Source organism: Lycorma delicatula, chromosome 4, assembly GCF_047948215.1.
Source record: "Lycorma delicatula isolate Av1 chromosome 4, ASM4794821v1, whole genome shotgun sequence".
NCBI classification, from domain to species: domain Eukaryota; kingdom Metazoa; phylum Arthropoda; class Insecta; order Hemiptera; family Fulgoridae; genus Lycorma; species Lycorma delicatula.
The window spans coordinates 180,714,438-180,734,556 of record NC_134458.1 but is presented as its reverse complement, the minus strand read 5'-3'; the positions used below and the strand labels follow the sequence as shown (position 1 = coordinate 180,734,556).

The following is a 20,119-nucleotide window of genomic DNA, read 5'->3' as shown; positions in this document are numbered from 1 at the left end:
TTTTACATCTCATAGTAATAAGCCAGGCCTCGTTGGGATGCCACCGATGTAAATGCCTCGGTAGACATTTACAACGGTAATTTATGAAACTCAGCTTTTGCCTTCGCTTCAGGCCTCATCCGGGCATCTTAAATGTCTTACATCGTTGCCCTTTGAACTAGCTAGCCGAGTTCGCGGAAGCACGAACCCCGCGCCTAGTTCTACTTTTATTGCGCCGCTTTCTTGTAAATGTCTCATAGATTCGAGGCAAATTGAAAAACAACATACCACCAAAAATGTTGTTCGCAACAACGGAATTTAGTCCTAGTTCCCTTAGTGAACACAAACTTTCAGTTCATACCCCAGACTTAGGTTGATTTACATTATATTCATCAGTAGAAATATATATATAAACAAACAAACAAAAACACTCACACACGTATTTGTTATCCTTGGAACAAAAATCAGGAAGAAATATTTCGCAAACTATAAATCGAAAACGAGGTTTTTTCCGGCCCATGTTTATATAAAAATTTTTCTTTATTTTCTTTTGAGGAACTTGTTCTGAAATTCATTCCGTTTCATCGTGAGACGCTGTGTATATGTATATAATATATTGATATCAGAGTTCATGCTTTTCCAACAAGTATTAGTTATTTAATCGAACAGTTGTAAAATGAATCGAAATGTTGCTTAATTTATAGCTGTGAATCGCGTATATTAATACCCTGAAGTACTATTTGTAAATGAACTTGTCAGATATATTATTTAAATAATCACAAAGTACATAAATGTTTAATATCTGTACTCATAAATAAAACATTTATACAATTACTAATGTTGTTTTACATATTACCTTACAAATAAACTAATTTAAATAAAAAAGGTAGTTTCTATTCCATAAAGTCAATGAATAGCTAGAGAAAATAAAATTAATTTAAATAGATTCCCTTTTTTTCTAGCGATGAAATTTCACATATTTATTATTTTTATGAAAAAATGATATAAGCATTTACAGAAATTTATATAAATTCTTTTTTTTCTTCCTGGTTCTGATGTGTTGTAACTTATTATTTTTTTATATTTTTTCTTGAATTTTTACGGGCATCGACTACTAAGGTAGTAGTCGATGCCCGTAAGAAATTAGTATCACCATCAAGATCGTCATATGTAAGGGAGTAAAGGGCCCTTACATTTTATTTAAAAGCACAAACTACACAGAACATTAAAACACAAATAACAAAGACAAGCACAACACTTACGGGGTGTAAGGCCCCGATATTAAAATTTGAGATAAGGTTCTCAAAAAACCATGAAATTAAAAATACAAGTTATCAATACCATTATCTTCTTCTATCTGTCTCGATTATTTGTTAATTTTAGCACCCTCAGGGCGTCCAGAACCGCCGTTAAGCAGAATATCAGTCGCGCCAGGATGCCGTGGCAGTTGACTCTCCATATAAACAGGCTACAAGCATGCATTGCGCCCACCCATAGCCTCGCGACCTCAGTCCACCCTTGAGGGTCCCCCATGCCATCATTGGACAGACCCCGACTCACTGCTCTTGAATGCAGACAAGCCAGGGTGGCCTAGGCAAGAGGGCTACCTCCCGTCACTATACGTGCCACGCTTCGAGACTCCCATATATGGATGAGACTACCTCTTAGAGACTCTTTAACACAGCATTAAAATTTCCATTTTTATAGACTTTTATGAAGTCCACTGGCGTGTAAATATGCAACTATTTTTCTTTCATTTCCATTAGCTAAATCAGCAGTAATATCATTTCTTAGACGGAACCTCTTTCTGAGGTCCTCATATATTGTACACTCTTCTATTAAATGCTTAATTGTAAGTGTTTTATTGGAAACACCGCGCATTGGTCTCTCATTGCCGGTTAACAAATATGAATTTGTTAATCGCGTGTGACCGATTCTAAGTCTGGTCACAGCTACTTGTTCTCGGCGAGTCAACTTCACGTCGCTTTTCCATTTATATGGAGAAGTTTTTACTGAGTTTAATTTTGTATTTAAACTCCTCCATTCAGTATTCCACTTATTTTTTACTACGTTAGTTAGACAATTTTTAACATCTGCCACTCTTACAGGAAATGCATTCAAATCATCGCAGACTGTTGCCTTTCTGGCTGCTTCGTCTGCGCTCTCATTAGCCAGCATGCCCTGGAGTCCATACAAATATGCATCGCTGTCCTCGTTGATTTAAAACGTATAAAATGGACAGGATGTTTGAAATTAAGACATCCTTAATGTTTTTGTTCCGAATTGCAACAAGTGCACTTAGAGAACTTATTATTAGTAGCTACATTAATTACTTTTGCTGTTGTGTATATATCATTCCATCCATTGTTTTAAAATTTGTTTTCATATTTTTCGGTGAATACAGCTCTGATTAGTATGTACAATATTATAATTATTTTCACAATTTTCAATTACTGGTTTTAATTATTCTACTTTATTTTAATAAGATATGAGACTATAATTTTTAAATTTCTGTTTGCTTTTAATTTTTCCAAATAATCTTTAGTATTTCTTTACCATTACTAATCGTTATTTGTTTAGCTTAGAAAAAAAAGAGATATTTTACTTGGTTGAATTAAGATGAAAATTTTTATGATTAAAATAATTTATTGTCGTTAAAAAAACGGGAAAAATATTGCATTAATTTCCTGGTCATAAATAATCATTAAAATTAAGAGTTAGACGCAAATATATATATATATAATCTTTTCGAAGTGGGGAATAAATTTTAAGAAACATTTTTTTTAAATATTCATGTATAGGTTTATCTTAACAGATTTCCTTAAATAACGTTTCTCTAAATCTTAAAGCGCCTTCAATAAAGTCTAAAATAAGAAAAAGAAAATTTTCAAAAAGTATTTTATGCATTTTGGCCCGGGGTCTATAAAAATTTTAAACATTTTTTAAATGCTTTATATATGAAGTATAACTTTCAACAAATTATTGAAAAATATTTAAACTGAAATTAGATACGGCAAAAGAACAAAAAATGTATATTTCACTTTTATGTGGTGGGGATTGATCTTTTGAAAAACGTTTTTGCATTATATATATTTAATATTATAGGTAACAAATTTACTTTAATAAAGTTCTGTCTAAAATGCCTCTGAAGAAAATCGAAATTAGTTAATTTGCGACATCTCCAGCCTTCCCTTGATATGTTTAATGCACCTTTCAGTTAACAGAAATCTTAAATGTTCCGGATAAAAAAAAATAGTAAATCTAATGAACAATAAATATTTACAACTTTAATTTGCAACTTATATACCTGTATACTTGGTCCTGGTAACATTCTGTTAGCTGTTAAAATTCCTCTTTCAACGCCATCGGCTAATACGCATTGACAGTGGCTCCAAACAGTATTTGTTGCATTCGGTGTACATACTTGACATGCTCTATAACAAAAGTAAAAAGTAAAAAGAAAAATTAAAAATGTTAAATATAAGAAGATTGATTTTTGATTAGTAAAACTTATTTTAATAAATAATAATAAATTATTTAAATAATAATACATTATTTAAATAATAATAAATTATTTTAATAAATAATTGAGTGATGAAGACGACTTTGATGTCTTAATCACAGATTTAATTGGTTTTTTTTTTTGTTGTTGTTAGTTTATTATTTCCACTATTTTCTTCCTCATTGTTTACATTTTTTTCTTTTACTTATGTATTCATTTCAACACAGTTTTAAAATAGCAACTGTAATATTTCGAAATTTATTAATGTTTTCCTCTCGAATAATGCATCATTTTTTTACTGCTATAGAATTATATAGTATCTCTCATGTTTTTGTTTATGTTAGCTTTTACTTAATATTATTTAACAATACTAGTTCACCGTAAAATTATTTAATTTATTTTTCTTAATCAAATTTTGTCAGATTCTACGTATAATTTTAATTATTAGTTAAATTGATCTTGATATATATATTTTTTAATACTTTTATTTATAGTCGCATTTACAGTTGAAGTTACAGTTGAAGCTACTTAACAGTGTAATGTAACTGTACCGGTAAAAGTGTAATCCTGAATAAACTCAGACCGACCATTGCTGAGACGAATGGTTAATTGAAATCCATCCATCAAAGAACACCGGTATCCACTGTCTAGTATTCAAATCCAAATAAAAACAACTACCTTTATTAGGATTTGAACCTTTGAACTTCGAAATCGGCTGATGTACGACGAAGAGTTTACCAGTAGTCCAACCCGGTGGGTTAATTTTGATATCTTATTTGAAATGGAATTTGATAATAGAAAGCAAGTTAACCTCTTCCTTAAATTAACAATACTAATTTTCTAATAATAAATAATAATAATTGGAAGATCGCAAAGAAATCTTGTTCCACCGAGACGTTACAAGGTCTCGCACATTTTTGGTAACTCGTGGGAAATTATTGGAGTTCGGTTGAGAAGTGATGTCTCATCTCCCATATAGCCCTGGATCTTGCTTTACCAGATTACCGTTTATTTCGAAATTTGGAAAAATCCTTGAATAGTAAAACTTTCAATAATGATGACTTGGAATCGTAATCGGTTCAGTTTTTTTCTGATAAGGACTAGAAGTTCTACGAGTACGGAATCATTAAGTTGCCAGATCGATGGCAAAAGGTTAGGGATAAAATGGAAAATATATAATTAATACTCTGTATAAAAAAAAAATTATTTGATACTACAAACCAGAAATTACTTTTTTGCCAACGAAATACGATTTGTTTTTCCGTATCTTCTACTTTTTTCACGTAATAGATAAATAAAGTAATAATGATAGATATGTGTTAATTTTTTACATATAACTTTTCAAAAGTTTTTTATGTTGTTTAAAGAACAATATTTATTTTATTACTTATTTATTTAAAAAAAAATTAAATATAGGTAAAATTGTGATATAGCTTAGTATTGAAATTGATAATAATTCATATTATAAATACAAATCTGGGTTGATTAGAACCAATTTTTTACAGTATGTATGCAACTAAAAGGTAAAATATGCAGTAATAATAATAATAATAATATCATTCTATCCATTTATAACCTGTACGTTAGTTATTAAATATTGGAGTCTAGTCTTTAAAAAAAAAAAAAAAAATGTAATCTATACGGAAAAAGAGGTCCATACATCAAATTATAATAACATTTCATGTATTACACTTTTAACAACGATTATAATAGATCAATTGATATACAGTATTAATGTAGCGTATTATTAAACTCTGTCTTTTTACGTTAATAATGCCTCTTACATTATACTCTTTTTTCCCTATATATATATATATATATATATATATATATATATATATATATATATATGGAGCCTAGACTGAATTTCTCTACATAGTATCAAGTCTATTCATGATTATAATAAGTAATAATAAATTTATTTATGCTATTATGAAATTTGACAAATGACATCTTTATAAATATGTAATAAATATCTAATGTACAATGTAATTTTTTATACGAGTATATAAATATATTGGCATCTCAAAAGTATAAGTATTACGAAAAATATCAAATTGGAAACTTTTCCTAGATTTTTTCCCTACATTAAAAACACAGTATTTTAATTTTCGTCCTTTTTCTCAAAACTGGGCTAATTTCATTATTTAAAATCGAAACCCTTTGTTTTTATTGCACTTTTGGGTAGAAAATATTATTTTAAGCATTTTTATCTTGGGTATTTTCTCTAAACTCAGCGGTTACGGACCTACGTTCTGACAATTGTAAAGTAAGAAAAACAATAAATATAATTTTAATGCTAAATAATATCAGCTGCTTTTTGCACTCTGGAAAAGTTTCTCTATTTTAACAGTACACTCATCGATGGCTATATGTCACCATTATTCATTAGTTTTTTGAATCGATGTCAAGAAGTTAATAAATAAATGATTTATTGATACAGAATACTTTTTACCGTTATTGGTCAAAAGAAAATCCATTAATTGTCAGAGAAGGAGATTAAGTGAGATTTTCCATCAGTTGTCGGTGCGTCATCATCTACAATCAAAATTTGGCGGTGGATTTCTACGAAAGATCTTTCGGGAGCTCGATACCGTTCATCGCTGGAAGATGAGATCTACTGCCATCTATCGATGACTTTCCTTTATATTCGCGAATGTAAACGTATTTCCAAAAAGATGCAGCTCTAGCGCACGACTACGGCGAGGCAAAGGAATTTTTAAAAGCTCGTTTCCAAAACAGGTAGATTGCTAACCGAGGAGCTATTGCTTGACCGGCGAGAAGTCCAGACCGTTTCCCGTTAGATTACTTTCTGTGAGAATAAGTGAAAGACCGGTTGTACACATTTCGGTACGATTCATTGGAAATAATAACACCTAAGGTAATGGAAATTTTCTACGTCTACCACAAGACATTGTTAAAACTGTTAATCTGTTTTCAGTAGAACGACTGCTTGCATTTTTACAAACAGTAGCCGGTTTGAAAATCTGTTTTAATTGAACTGCTATTCTGTTGTAATACTTCCTTCCTAATAAATAAAATTAAAACCACTGTTCAAGGTAAAAGTCTTTTAATTTTATATTTACTTCATTATCCACCACCTTACTTAATTTTCGAACTTTGAAAATATTGTTTGACAACCAGGTACTGACTGATAGATTTAGGTTTTTATTTAAAATAATACAGATGACCACCGTATTTGATTTATTAGGGCAATTATAAGCCCTAAGCTCCGTAACGGCTGCGTTTAAAGAAAAATACTCAAGAATAAAAATGTCTTAATATTTTCTACCCTAATATGCAATAAAAACGTGGGGCTCCATTTGAAATAATGAAGTTGACCGTCGTATTGGGAAAAAGGTGGAAGATATCAAAAATGGTAATACTGTATTTTTAACGTAGGGAAAATTTAGTGAAGGTTTCCCATTTAAAGTTCTCATAAAACTTAACGGTTCGAGATCCCACCGGTGGCCATCTTGAGTTGATCACTCTGTGTATATTCTTTTTGAAATATAAAAAAATAGTATAAATACGTGGTATAATATTCTAATGAAAATCTTGTTTAATGAAATGAAATACGTTATTTTTTAAAAAAATGTAATCGCTTATTTTTAATATTTAAATCTAATTTTTATTAATTATAATAAATAATCTTATTCCACTGTCAATAATATTGCAAAGTTTTGTATCGTTATTTTATTTGTTCGTAATTTTATCAAATAAAACGTAATCGTAACCGTTAATAATTGTAAGCGGCATAATATTTTTACGTATTAAAAAAATAATATTAACGGTTCATTTATGTTTTTTTAAGGTTTATAAATTTCTAACATTGTATACAGATTTATAATAGGTAATTATATGACCATGAATTAACAGCAATGATTTGCTTATTTTATATATAGATTTAATTCAATCACACACGCGCGCGCGCACATATATGTTTATTATTTCCCTGAGCAAATCTTATCAAAAATTTACTTGTCCATTAAAATATCATTACTGTTTTCATTATATGTATTTTTCTAAGTGTGAGGGATTTAATTTATCCTTATTGATTTCTAAACTTTATGTATAATTTTTGAAAATAAAGAAAATGTTTTTATTTTTCCTAATATGATTCTCGTTAACTGTATCTGTATGCTTTTTCTTGTAAATGTTCTTGAAAGGACTATTTACGTTTTTGTCATTCGTAGTTGGAATTTTTGAAAATTTTTTTCTCAGTATTCTAGATTGTATGGTACTTGCTTTATTATAAATGTTCGAATTAAAATTTGAATGCAATTTTCTTTGTGAAAATAATCAGTTTTATTTAAATTATTAAAAAAATCGATAATGTGTATTTATCTACCAGCAGATTAATAAATTTTGTTTCAATATCTGATATAACAAATATCTATCGCTATAATTTTTAAGTTTGAATTATGTTTTTAATTAATGTTTCATAAAAGATAAAATAAAGTCCTTTCTGAAGCAGTGATCTGTAGAAAAGTATTTGACGGGGATTATGGAAAATGAAAAAGTGCAAAAAGATGAATGGAAATAATTTTGATTAAAATATTCTTACAAAAAAATTTCGAAAAAACAATTCCCAATCGCAAGTTTATATAAAGTTTATTATTCATTCGTTTAATATTTTTGATTGTGAAATATTATTTGAAGTTTTAGTTAAAAATTGTAAAAAAATCCTTTTTTTCTATTTTGGCTAGTTAGAGGATCGCGTACCAACTCTATTTAGATTTCTCTTTTGCTTTCTTAATGTTTTCCTACATTATTTTTCATTCTTTCTTAGTATTGTGTCATCTTTCTGCTATCTCCATTTTCTCCTTCTTTTCTTGAAAGGGGATTTTTTCTGAAATTCTTTCATGTTTTAATAATTTTTCTAAATTTTTTAATATCTTATGATGTTATTTGATTTACTTTTAAAACTTTAGTTTTCTGCAAATCATTATTAGTTTTTTTTTTTTTTTTGTTAAGTCGTATTTAATATTTTATTTGTTAATCTATTACTTTTTATTCTATGAAGGTGTCCGTAAAAGTAAGTATTTTCATTTTAATTGTGTTAGATAATTTTTTAATTTGTTCATATAGTTTTTCAAGGGGTTGTTTTTTCCAGGGGTTCGGTTTTTGTAGCTGGGAGGGTTTTCTGCAAGATTATTCTTTGTACGTTTCTATTTTTTCTACTAAATATTTGTTGCTTAAATATAAGCAATCAAACGCGTATAAATTTTCTAGTTTTAACACGGTATTATAGACTTTTAATTTTGAATTTTTGGAAAGGGTTCATTGTTATGAAAGATTTTAGTTGATGTGTAAGATTTATTATTTTTTTTTAGAGTTTTCTTTTCTAATCCATTTGTTCTATTATTTCATCATTGTTCTGATAGCTATTTTATTTAAAATTTTCGTTTGTTTCTTGATTGATTCTGGATCTTCCGCTAAGAAGTTTAAGTAGTCTACAGAGCTTACCATTCTATTTCTAAATTTTGAGGTTTTTAATTCCTATTTTGTATTAATAAAAAAAACTATTTATTTTTATAAATGTTAATATTAATAAACTATTTTATTTTCAGATTATTAATTACGTTGTTGATTTTTATATTATGACGAGTAAAAATATATCCTGTAACTTTTTCAGCTTTTAGGGACAATATACTGTATAACACATTTAAAGATCCTATTCATTTTCCTATATTTTTAGACTATTAACAACTTTTATATTATTATTTGTGCCTTTTTATTTTCTTAAAAAAAAAAAAACAATTCACTCTATATCACGTAAAAATTATGCCTTATCATTACACTATCAAAATCCATAGTCTTTTTAAAATACCTGATTCTATCATCTCTTGCCTGTGAACTCCACTGGTCACCCACTTTCTTCACAGTCTTTTTTTAATAAATATAAATTATAGTCAACATTTTTAATCTATCTAACTATAAAAAACTAATTCCTCATTGTCGCACCTTGCTAAAGATTCACATAAAATGAGGGGATAAAATTAAATAATAATTTAACATTAGATGTATAATAAACATTTTTTTTTTTGTATTTTAAGATGGTAGCACTGCTAACCGGATGACTGGTGTTTACAAAACAGGTTATAGATAACTGTCGATTTTGTTATGCTTCATTTCATTTATTGGACTTCCTGTTCCGCCACTTCGGCGTAAGATAGATTTCATTATTCAAATTAAATTCTGTTAACTAGTAGAACTAAGTTTATTGTAGTCGTTTCGTAAGATTTATAAAATTTACCATTATAATTGTTATTTTATTATATATTTTACTAACGTGTGATTGAGAAGTCGAAAGCTACGGAGCGGGTAATTTACTCATTTTAAGATTACGCCTGATTAGTGAAAATCTTATTTATACTGCAATCAACTCAAATTTGATGCAGTACCGTTTACCAAAACCAAAAAAACAGATTTTGTTTTTACATCCCGGGATGTAGGGGGGGGGGGGGAGAAAACAAACAGTTTACCTCGTAATAATTTTTAAATATAATTAAAATTAAACTTTTATTCCGTTTAGGGTTCTGAATTTACCGATTAGATTATAATCCACAGTTTAAACAAAAAAATTTTATAAAAAAAAAAAAAAAAATTTATAAAAAAATTTTTTTGTTTAATAATTAAATGATTTAAAAAGAAAATCGATCTAGATCTTGATAACACAGTATCATTTATGATAATAACAAATACTCCAATAATCCTCTAGTTTAAAATAAAAATAAATTCGAATATTTTCTCGAAGTTCTTGGTGTTTTAACAATTTTTATTTTTCTAATCTTATCCTTTTCTAGATTTAACGTTGAAGAATACTTCAATATTGAAAAATATATTTCAATATTAAAAATATTAATAAAGTTAGGTTTATTAAAGAATTAAAATTTCAATAAAAATTCTACGTTATAATCTTATTTGAAGAAAATTTGAAAACGGTTTTTAAAACGGTATGTTAGTAAGTGAAAGTGGTTGTAAATTACACTCCAGTAAATTTGTTTTCTTTCTGATTTAATCCCTGCAGTACACCACAGTTAATCTGATATGCTCCAGCCAGTCCAGAATCTCGGCCGAGGTCGCTTCAGTCTGATCTGTGCAGAATCCAGGCAGTTAGTGACGTCTCAAGGAACTTTTAATTAACACTGCAGTACTTCCAGGCGTTCTGTCATTCGAATGATTTATTGTATATTCAGAGAATCCTCGAAGCCGAAGCCAATTTTAGTCAATGAAGTTAGTTTCCGACATAAGGATTCCAGTTCCTCTCGTCGACGAACTATACCGTCGATGTTCCACGTTACAATATTAAGAAATCTATCCATCAGCAGATTTTTGCGATCACTTGGGTGAGTAAGCTTATTAGGCTTCCTGTTTGTTGAAATAGGAAGTCTATGTTTGAGTACAGTTTCTCTGGTTTGTCCCCACTATCCTCAGAACTACGTCCAACCGCCACCGCAAGGTATGATCGGAAGAGTATACCGGAATCGGCACCATGATTTATAGCCGTTCCTTGCCCCAAAGAGGGGAAATTGGAATGACTTGAGTCAAAGAAAAATGATCGACGGTTCACAGATAGGACCCGAGTAGTATTCTTAGAACCACGACCCACCTTTAGTCTCTGTTTTCTCTTTAGCAGCTCCCTTATATGCTGTGCAAATCCTGTAGTTGGCTGGGTGGTCTGATTGACAGACAGCGCAAGTAGACCTTTGTGAATTCTTGTACCTATGCTGTCTTATTCAGTGTGAGTATGAACTTTATATATGTGTGTATGTATGTACTTTATTTGTATCCTTCTGTATATGTATGTTTTATTGAGGGTCTTCGTTGGAAACCCCTCTTCATATGCTTTTTGTAATACGATTTACTTGTGGTTCGGAACCGATTGAAAATAAACAAATTGTGAGGCAAAAAAACCGTCTGTTCTATCGATTTTACAGCAGACAAAAAATGCTGTTTAACAGTCAATTTAAACGTTTTATAGATTTTTGTATTGTTTAACATTCTGAAAACTCTTCTGATCAAAATTATAAAAATTCTCCACTGGAAAATTCTACAATTACGTATATGTATTTGTGTAGGCTTTATATCTTGGGATACGTTTTTTAAACTATCCAGCTCTTTAATTACTGCAGAAAACATGAAATGGAAAAAAGTTTCCGCTGAAATTAGATATTCTTAAGAATAACAAGCATATCGTACCATACCGTGGAATATAAGAAGTGGTTTCTCGGTGTCTTTTTTTATAGGTCCTAATGTAATTTTGTGTATCAGTCCCATCGAGATACGGGTAATATTCAGTACTGCTGATGCTGACAACGTTTCTTTGAATACAAGTGGATTGGTTGTATGTAGCACATCATTACTCTCAAAAAAAGTAACGCCGATTGGTATCTCTTGTATGAGTATATCGCGTCGGAGATTTAAGAAAGACTGGAACAAATTTTTAATGAAAAAGAAAAAGCGCTGTAGATAAACAAACATCCTTTCTGTTGATCTGTTGAGAAATGCAACGTATTACTACAGTTAACGTGTATCGTCTCTGCTCAATAGGAGACAGGTTTAATTCACGGTTATGAAAGTTTGTCGGTACCTGTGTATTATGAGGTTTGATTGTATTATTTTTGAAATCGTGTTTTTTTCATTTTTCTATGTGTAGGGATTGGAGATATCGTATTTAATGAATACTGTCATTACAAAGAGGTTGAACTTAATGAGAATTTATTCATCGTACTTTGTAATGACAATTTTTCTAGAACGTAATTTTCAGCATCATTAAAATATCATGGTAAGCTAAAAACCTAATACCGATGGGAAGTTGTGGATTTTAAAAATTATTATTAAATAGCCTAATTAATATTGCAGTTTTAAAAGACGTTTTACCTTTCCCACGAAATCGAATTTGGAGGTTTACTTTTTAAATTGCGTTAGCAAGGTGGGAATTGTATTTTATTTATCAAAGTTTTATTTGTACATATCAAAAAAAGAAGCAATATTTTTTTGCAAGTAATCCTCTAAATATTGCTAAATGAATTTCAAAGTTTAAAAACTTTTTATTCGTTTGTTATTATAGATTTGTAACTCTGTAGCATTCTATTTTCTCTTTGAATATATTAAGAGTATTAGGAAATAAATGATTTTTAATGTTTTTAATTGTTAGGGGGGGGGGGTTCAATTTTAATTTAAAAATATCCGGATTGAGTTTGGCAGCAATTTTTTTCAATTACGCCGGGGCAAAGGCCCACTCATTTCTTCTGTCCTTCTTTCTAGTTAAGATTTTTCTTGGAATTCTGCAAGAATTCCGCGAAATTATTCTTTAATTTCTTATTATTAGTTATCGTTTTGCCGTATCAGAATGGAAATTTGTAACGTATGAAAAATGCCATGCCTGACCGGAATTCAAACCCAGTACCTCCGGATGAAAAGCTGAGACGTACAATTGTTGATTTTTTCTTATTATTAAATATATTCCTAGTTAGTTTGTTGTTACTATAAATTTATAAATAACATAAAAAAAATTAATTTTCTCTTTTTCATTGTACATACGATTTTTTTCTGTTTTAATAAAATTAATTTTATCTCATTTAAATTTATATTAAAAGTTAATTTTTATTTATTTATTTTAAAAGACATACAGAGATTTATTTTATTACTAAGAAATCGCATTGTTAATTTGGTTATCTGTTTGTGAGATTAATGAAAAACTTATCCATTTTTGATAACCCTAATCTTTTTTCGGTTTTTTCCATATTGAAAAGTAATTTTTTTCTGAAAATATGTTTAAGTTTCGAACATAAATCTGATTTTTAATTAGAAAAAAAATCCCCAAATTTATTTTAATTTTTGCAATTTTTAGATATGTGTTTAATTTTCACCATTTTTTAAATAAATTTTAATTAATATTTTATCTAAAATAAGATTAGTATTAGAGGTGAAAACAATTGAAAAAAGTATTTTTTTTTTCATAATTTTTCATTCAGTAATCTTTTTTTTACATTTTTGTATTATTTTTTCATTTATTTGTATTATTGCAAATAAGTTAAGTTACTTCAAAATTTATTATATTATTTATGAAAGAATCTTTTGTTTTATTATTTTACTTTCTCATTTAGAAGTTGGAACTTGACCTCTGTTCACCTGTTGCGCTTTATATCGTAATTATTATTATTATTATTATTATTTCACTTCATTAAAAGAAATCATTTTCTCATAATATTAAATGGTAATGGAAGAGTTATAACTGTCATTATTTTTTGTAGAAATGTTTGTTTCTTTTATATGTTAGTAATAATTTTTACTAATTTAAATTAAATAAGAAAGTTTTTTTTGATTTATGATATTACCCAGTTTTTTTATTGTTGTATGTAATATTAATAACACTACGTTATATAACAAAAAAATAAAAAATAAAATAATATATATATATATATATAGAAAAAATCATGAAAGTGTAGAAGTGTAGATACAAGACCAGAGATATACAATGCAGTACTTAAAGACTGCCTATGTCTACTTACTTAATATAACACAGCTTAAGTTAAGCTTACAATTATATGGTTGTATCCATAAACCGGTACTTATTAATGATAATAAGTGATGTAATAACGTTAAATTATTGAACAAATAACATCTTATTTGTCGGAAAAGAAAATAGAAAAAATAAAATTATGATTAATATTATTAAATAAATAACTGTTATTATATTTGGCGGATAAAAGTTATTACTACGGCAGTAACTAGTAAACATGTAGGCGCGTTCTCAAACAATTACATGTGATTAGTTTTTTTTTTCATTTATACTCATACAATTTCTATATTGAAGATTAAGGTGAACAGTTTTCAGCGTGAGAGTTACCGCAACTCTTTGTACAGGTAGCAACTTTTTATTATGAATTTACTTAAGCGATTTAATAATAAATGGTTTGAATAATTCAATTGGCAGAAATCCTATTGCTCTCTTTCACACATATACACTCATCCACACACACACACACACACACACACACACACACACACACACACACACACACACACACACACACACACACACACACACACACACACACACACACACACACACACACACACACACACACACACACACACCACAACACAACACAACACATTTTATGTATATATATATATATATATATATATATATATATAATGATTGTTGCACACATGAGTGTGTATTAGAAGGAGTTTATTGATGTGGTGTTTATATTCAACTCTATGATTATTAAATAGTAAATTTATATTTATTGTAGTCCTGTTTTTAAGTTTTATATCGCAAAAGATAGTTTACGTTCAGGTTGTGTTACTTAAGCTGTTTAACTACATATGTATAGAGTAACAGAGAATTTCACGAAGAAACAGGAGGAATTTCACGATATTTCTGCAAGTAAAAATAAAAAAAAAATATTCTATAAATATGAGCCTGGAAATAATTTTATTTTCGAGTTACAGTTGGCAAAAAAATTTACTCTGATTTCTGTTCGAAAGATAAAATGATACCGTGTTAAAATTCCTGGGATCAAATTAAGAGGTAAAATATTACGTATGTTTTTTTGACCTGAAAAAATACAGTAAATTTAGTCGGTAAACTTAACGATGTCTTTAGTAATTAAAAAAAAAAAAAAAACAATTATAAAAACAAAAAATTGATGTCGCAAAAAATTAAAACGCTAAATTTTTCAACAAAATTTGTAAATAACGTAATTCTAAGAAATTAAGTAACACCAAGTAATTTTTAAGCAATTTAAGTAACAAAAACTGAGTTTGAAGAAGACTTTAAGAGATTTTAATTTAAAAAAAAAGACTAATATATTAAGAAGAGACAACCAAGGAATTTTAAAATGGTATATTTTGTAAACAGAGAATTAGGAGATTTTGAATAATTAATAATTGGTTTGTGATACATTTTTATTTATTTATTTTTAAACATCTATTTTGTTTTTAGGTATTTTCTAGTATTGAAATGATTCTTGTTTCGGTTTAAATTTATAATATAGTATTTTTTTGTCGCGTTTAGGTTTGTTTTGTTTTGTTCTTAATTAAAGTCAAATTTCTTTAACTCTGTATATGTACAGTTGACGTCCCTTACGTAGGTTTTAACTAAATTCTCTAAAATCTTTTTTCCAGAATTTTATTTGCTTACTGTCAATTTAACAAAGTTATACGTCACACCTAGAAAATAGGAATTGGCGAACTAATTTTTCATTTTCTACAAAACCTTTATCAAAACTTATGAGATGCAGTTGTGGAACCTATTTTATTCAACTTTTCAGGTCGAAAATCATATAAGACCATCAAATTTAACTCTTAATTAAGTTTCCAAGTATTTAATATTTATTCATATTGTCTATGGAGTAGACGTATATACACATATATATTACGCAGTGTAAGTTCAATTATGACTAACTATAATAGGGGAAAAAAAATAGAAACTAATCTTAGATTAGTCAGTGATTTGCATGCAATAAAGGAAATAAAAGTTCTCTCATATTATTTGAAGTTTACAATAATATGTATTTTTTAATATGAATGAAGGTTTCAACTTTAATATGCACGATATTCAAGAAAATTATAGGTTTAATATCTATGTTAAAAGAGATTGGATAATCATCTTTCTTTTATGCAATGCGTTAGTGGAATTTTTTTCTTTTTTTAATAGAACTGATACAATAATAACGTGTACCATAAAATATGTTCTTATTAGGCTATACTCGTATAACAATAATGCGTGGACAATTTTTTTTCTTTTTGTCTGTCAAGGTTTTGTATACATTATATATATATATTTCTTTTTTAATAACATATTATATGAAGTGTGGAATATGAAAAATTATATAATGTGTTGTTAAATGTCAGTGTTATGAATCGCCTTTGAAAAAAAATCTTTGTACGTGATACTGACTTTGTATTTTCTATACTCTCCCTCTCTATCATTCTCTCCTTCTCTCTCTCACTGTGTAAGTATACATAAACAACAATATATATAAATATATTAACGAATAATGATTGTCTCTTTTTATGAACTAATTATATGAGTATTATCATAAAATAGAGCCTTTGTTTACATTTCATTATTTAGTTTAATTATTTTAGTTTTTAAATGGGCTCTTTTATTTTTAAATGGTAGAAAATTAATCTTTTTAAATTTTTACATCGATGTTATATGCAAATTAATGAGAAAATAATATTTGTAGCCTAATTCTTTTAAAATAGAATTAAACTTTGTGCCCGATTAAGGAGGAATAATCGTAGATAATTTGAATAAATTTAATTTGAAATATCTAGATATTTAGATTTTTTGACGTGACAACGTCTTATAAATCGATGAACGCCTGCAGCACGCACGAAACAGCATGACTCATTGTCCCGTTCCGCCTGAGCCGAGCATACGAGCGTGAGCGCGGCACGAGCAAGAGAGAGGCACGATCGGCCTAAGCGTTCGGTTTGTGCCGCATCTATCTCTCTTCCACTCGATTGGCCCATGCGTCCGAGTAGAAGAGAGACAGCGGTAGCACACAACTTACATCTACACGTGAACTGTTTTCAACTGTTAATAAAGTAAAGTGAAAAGTTAATGTGGTTTTCATTGTTTATTACATAACAATCGCGGCAATAAAGGTAAATAATTCTTACATTTTAAATATCTAATTAGCGATATAATGTCGTGTATTTATTTTTATTATTAAAAAAAGTAGCATCGGTTGGCGAGTGCAGTAATAATAGGTTGTGTTACAATTGACTAAAAAATTATGATGCTTCATATAAACAATGGTATGAAAAGTTACCTGCTTTTCTTTATTATTTAATGGAAAAAATGATTGTGCGTAAATTATTGTTATTAATGTAAGATTAAAATTTAATTTTTAATCTCACACATGTCATAACAATGTGTCTAAAATGACAATGTAAACCGGCCAACCGCCGTGCGAGGAAATCTACTATTTTATCTAACATGGCGGGCTTTTCAAAAGCAGTAATTTCATAAATTTGATTTATATGTTCAATTTCGTCATTTGAAATTAACAATTTATTGTCTGATTTGATTTCAGTTTATTTCTATAATTAATTATTCATGATTATATTTAAACAAATTATTTAAGTTAAACTTGCAAAAACTATAAATAATATTTAAAAATTGAATATTAATGTTTTTAACCAGAATTTCGATTTACTTAACACGAGTTTTAAAAATATTTAGAAGTTTTAATGACAAGTTGAACCGCTTAACCGTCGTGCAATGGAATATACTACCATATCAAGCAGGTTTTGGCGGGCTTTTCAAAAACAGCAATTTCATGAATTTGATGTACGATTTCAATTTCATCGTTTTAAATTTACACTTTATCAACATTGATTGGATTAAAGTTTATTTCTATAACAAATTGTTTATAATTATTTTTGAACAAATCATTCAATTTAAACTTGCAAAAATTATTATTATTAAATGAAATGAAAAATGGAATATTAACATGTTTCATTAGCTAATTAAACAATCACTTCGATTCAATTTGTTTGTTTAAACAAGTAATTTTTTAAAATATCCAAATCATGGATGAATTTAATTAATTGGTATTTTCATCTAGCCCAACGCCAGTTTCTCAAAAAATATGTGTTTACTTCTTAAGGATAACAAGTTTTTTTTTGCGACATTACAATCAAAGGTCGACGAATATTAAACTCTTACCGGCCCGATTTAATTTATTAAACATACTCATATAATTAGCAGAGAGTGTAGTTATTATCCCAATTTTGGTTAAATTTGATAATTATAAATTTGCTGCCAAAAATTTACCATATTTGAGCGTTTATTCGTTGTTTAATAAATGAAATCGGGCCGGTAAGAGTTTTGTAACAAATTTGTCTAATTTTTGCTTATTGTATGAAACGCTTAAATATTGTTTATTCTGTATCTATCATCTATTACATATATTTTACATGTATTTTTTTACATTTTACGAATAACATAATAGAAAAATAATTTAAAAGTGTAATAGATACAAAGAAAATGAGAATTTTTTTTAAGCCAATAAAATTATCTGATTCTCCCCCTTTTCTACGATTATGTGAAGTTAGAGAGATTTAAAAAAAAAATTAAAGTTGTAAGTTTTTCATTCAGAAAATAAACTACAAAAAAAATATAGATGTTTAAAGAACTTTCTAGACTTCAGCATCATACAGGTTAAAAATATTTCTTGAAAACCAATTAGAGTTTTCTTTAACCTTATATAAAGACTATTTAGTTGTTTGCTAAATATTTAACCATATTTTTTATTTTAATGTGATGTTAAAAAAATTCTACTAAATAAAATAGAATTTTACTCCCAGAATTATTACAAAGGTACTGCCTATCTTAAACCTGGCTATTAGCAGTACAGTTTATTAATACTTAAGTGCTATCTAACGTTGAGAAATGTAACTAAAATGTATTCAATAATAATTTATATTTAAATATAACTTTTTAAAAGTTTTCTGCTGAGAAATTAAAATTGTATTTTCTATTTAACCCTTTTTTTGTGTAAACTTTTTATGTTTCTTAATGTCAGTTGTGTAATACTTACGGTTAATTATTGTGCATCATTTTGAAACTTCTCAAAACAGAGGTAGTTGTACGTCAGATGAGGTGTGTTTGTAACTGATCGGGAAATTGTAACTCTGGCATCTTTTCATTTCGCATAAATCTTTTGCATTCTACTAAAGATTTCCGTGGAAGGAGGCAAATGATGAGTCTTTAATAATTTTTTGTTAGTGCCTGCTCCGGTGGGCCGTTAATATGAATATTGGATCTGGTTTGTGTACCAAAGTGATACAAATCAACTCCGATACTTATTAATTTCTATTTCATTGTTAATTTGATTTAGTGGAAGTTGTTTAAAGAAATAATTATTTAATTCTTATTACTATGTTTTTTACTACTCTAAAAACAGTAGCTGTTTTTTCTTTTTATATTTAAACTAACAAAAATCAATATTCTATTAAAAAAATAGAATAATACTTTTTTTCACTCATAGTGTGTGTGTACATATTTTTACATATGCCGCGAATCTTGAAAAAATTTCGATCCCACTTTTCCGCCATTTTCCTGTTATTTTAAAGAAAAATTACACCTCAAGATGGATTTGAGGAATATGCTCGGTACACGTACTTTCAACAACTTATTCTAATTAATAAATTGGTTTGTGTGGAACTACGTTTCGCACGAGATTTGAGCGTGAACGTCTTGCAAAGACCGACCAATGTCGCAATAAATAATTCTTACATTTTAAATATCTAATTAGCGATGTCTGTCATGTATATTTATTTTTATTATTAAAAAAAGTGTACCATCGGTCATGTCTTTGCAAGACGTCACGCTCAAATCTCGTGCGAAACGTAGTTCTACACAAACCAATTTTTTTGTTTGTTTTAAAGGAGTTTATTTTTAGGCGTTAAAACAAAAATAAAATTGAAAAATAGTGTTAGTGAGAATGATTTACCAATGAAGGAATTACAATAATAAGCAAATACTAAGAAACAATTCCCTTCTGGTGGCAAGTACCATCACATTAACAGTTAGTTCCTCTGGAGTATTTGTAGTATTTTAACCTAGTAATAGCTGCTAGCAGCACACTATTGATAAACGAT

General features: G+C 28.2%; 1 protein-coding gene and 1 non-coding gene across 2 annotated transcripts in view; one reads left to right on the top strand and one right to left on the bottom strand.

Annotated features, from left to right (window-relative positions):
- Positions 1–20,119, bottom strand: part of stw (laccase) — a 339,959-nt gene that overhangs the window by 30,405 nt on the left and 289,435 nt on the right. The window contains exon 4 of the mRNA XM_075362086.1: positions 3,287–3,413. Coding sequence (XP_075218201.1) covers positions 3,287–3,413 — 127 coding nt within the window. The remainder of the gene's footprint in view (positions 1–3,286; positions 3,414–20,119) is intronic.
- Positions 19,146–19,263, top strand: LOC142324307 (U5 spliceosomal RNA). Its single transcript, XR_012756267.1, has one exon. It is a non-coding gene; the product is annotated as a U5 spliceosomal RNA (small nuclear RNA).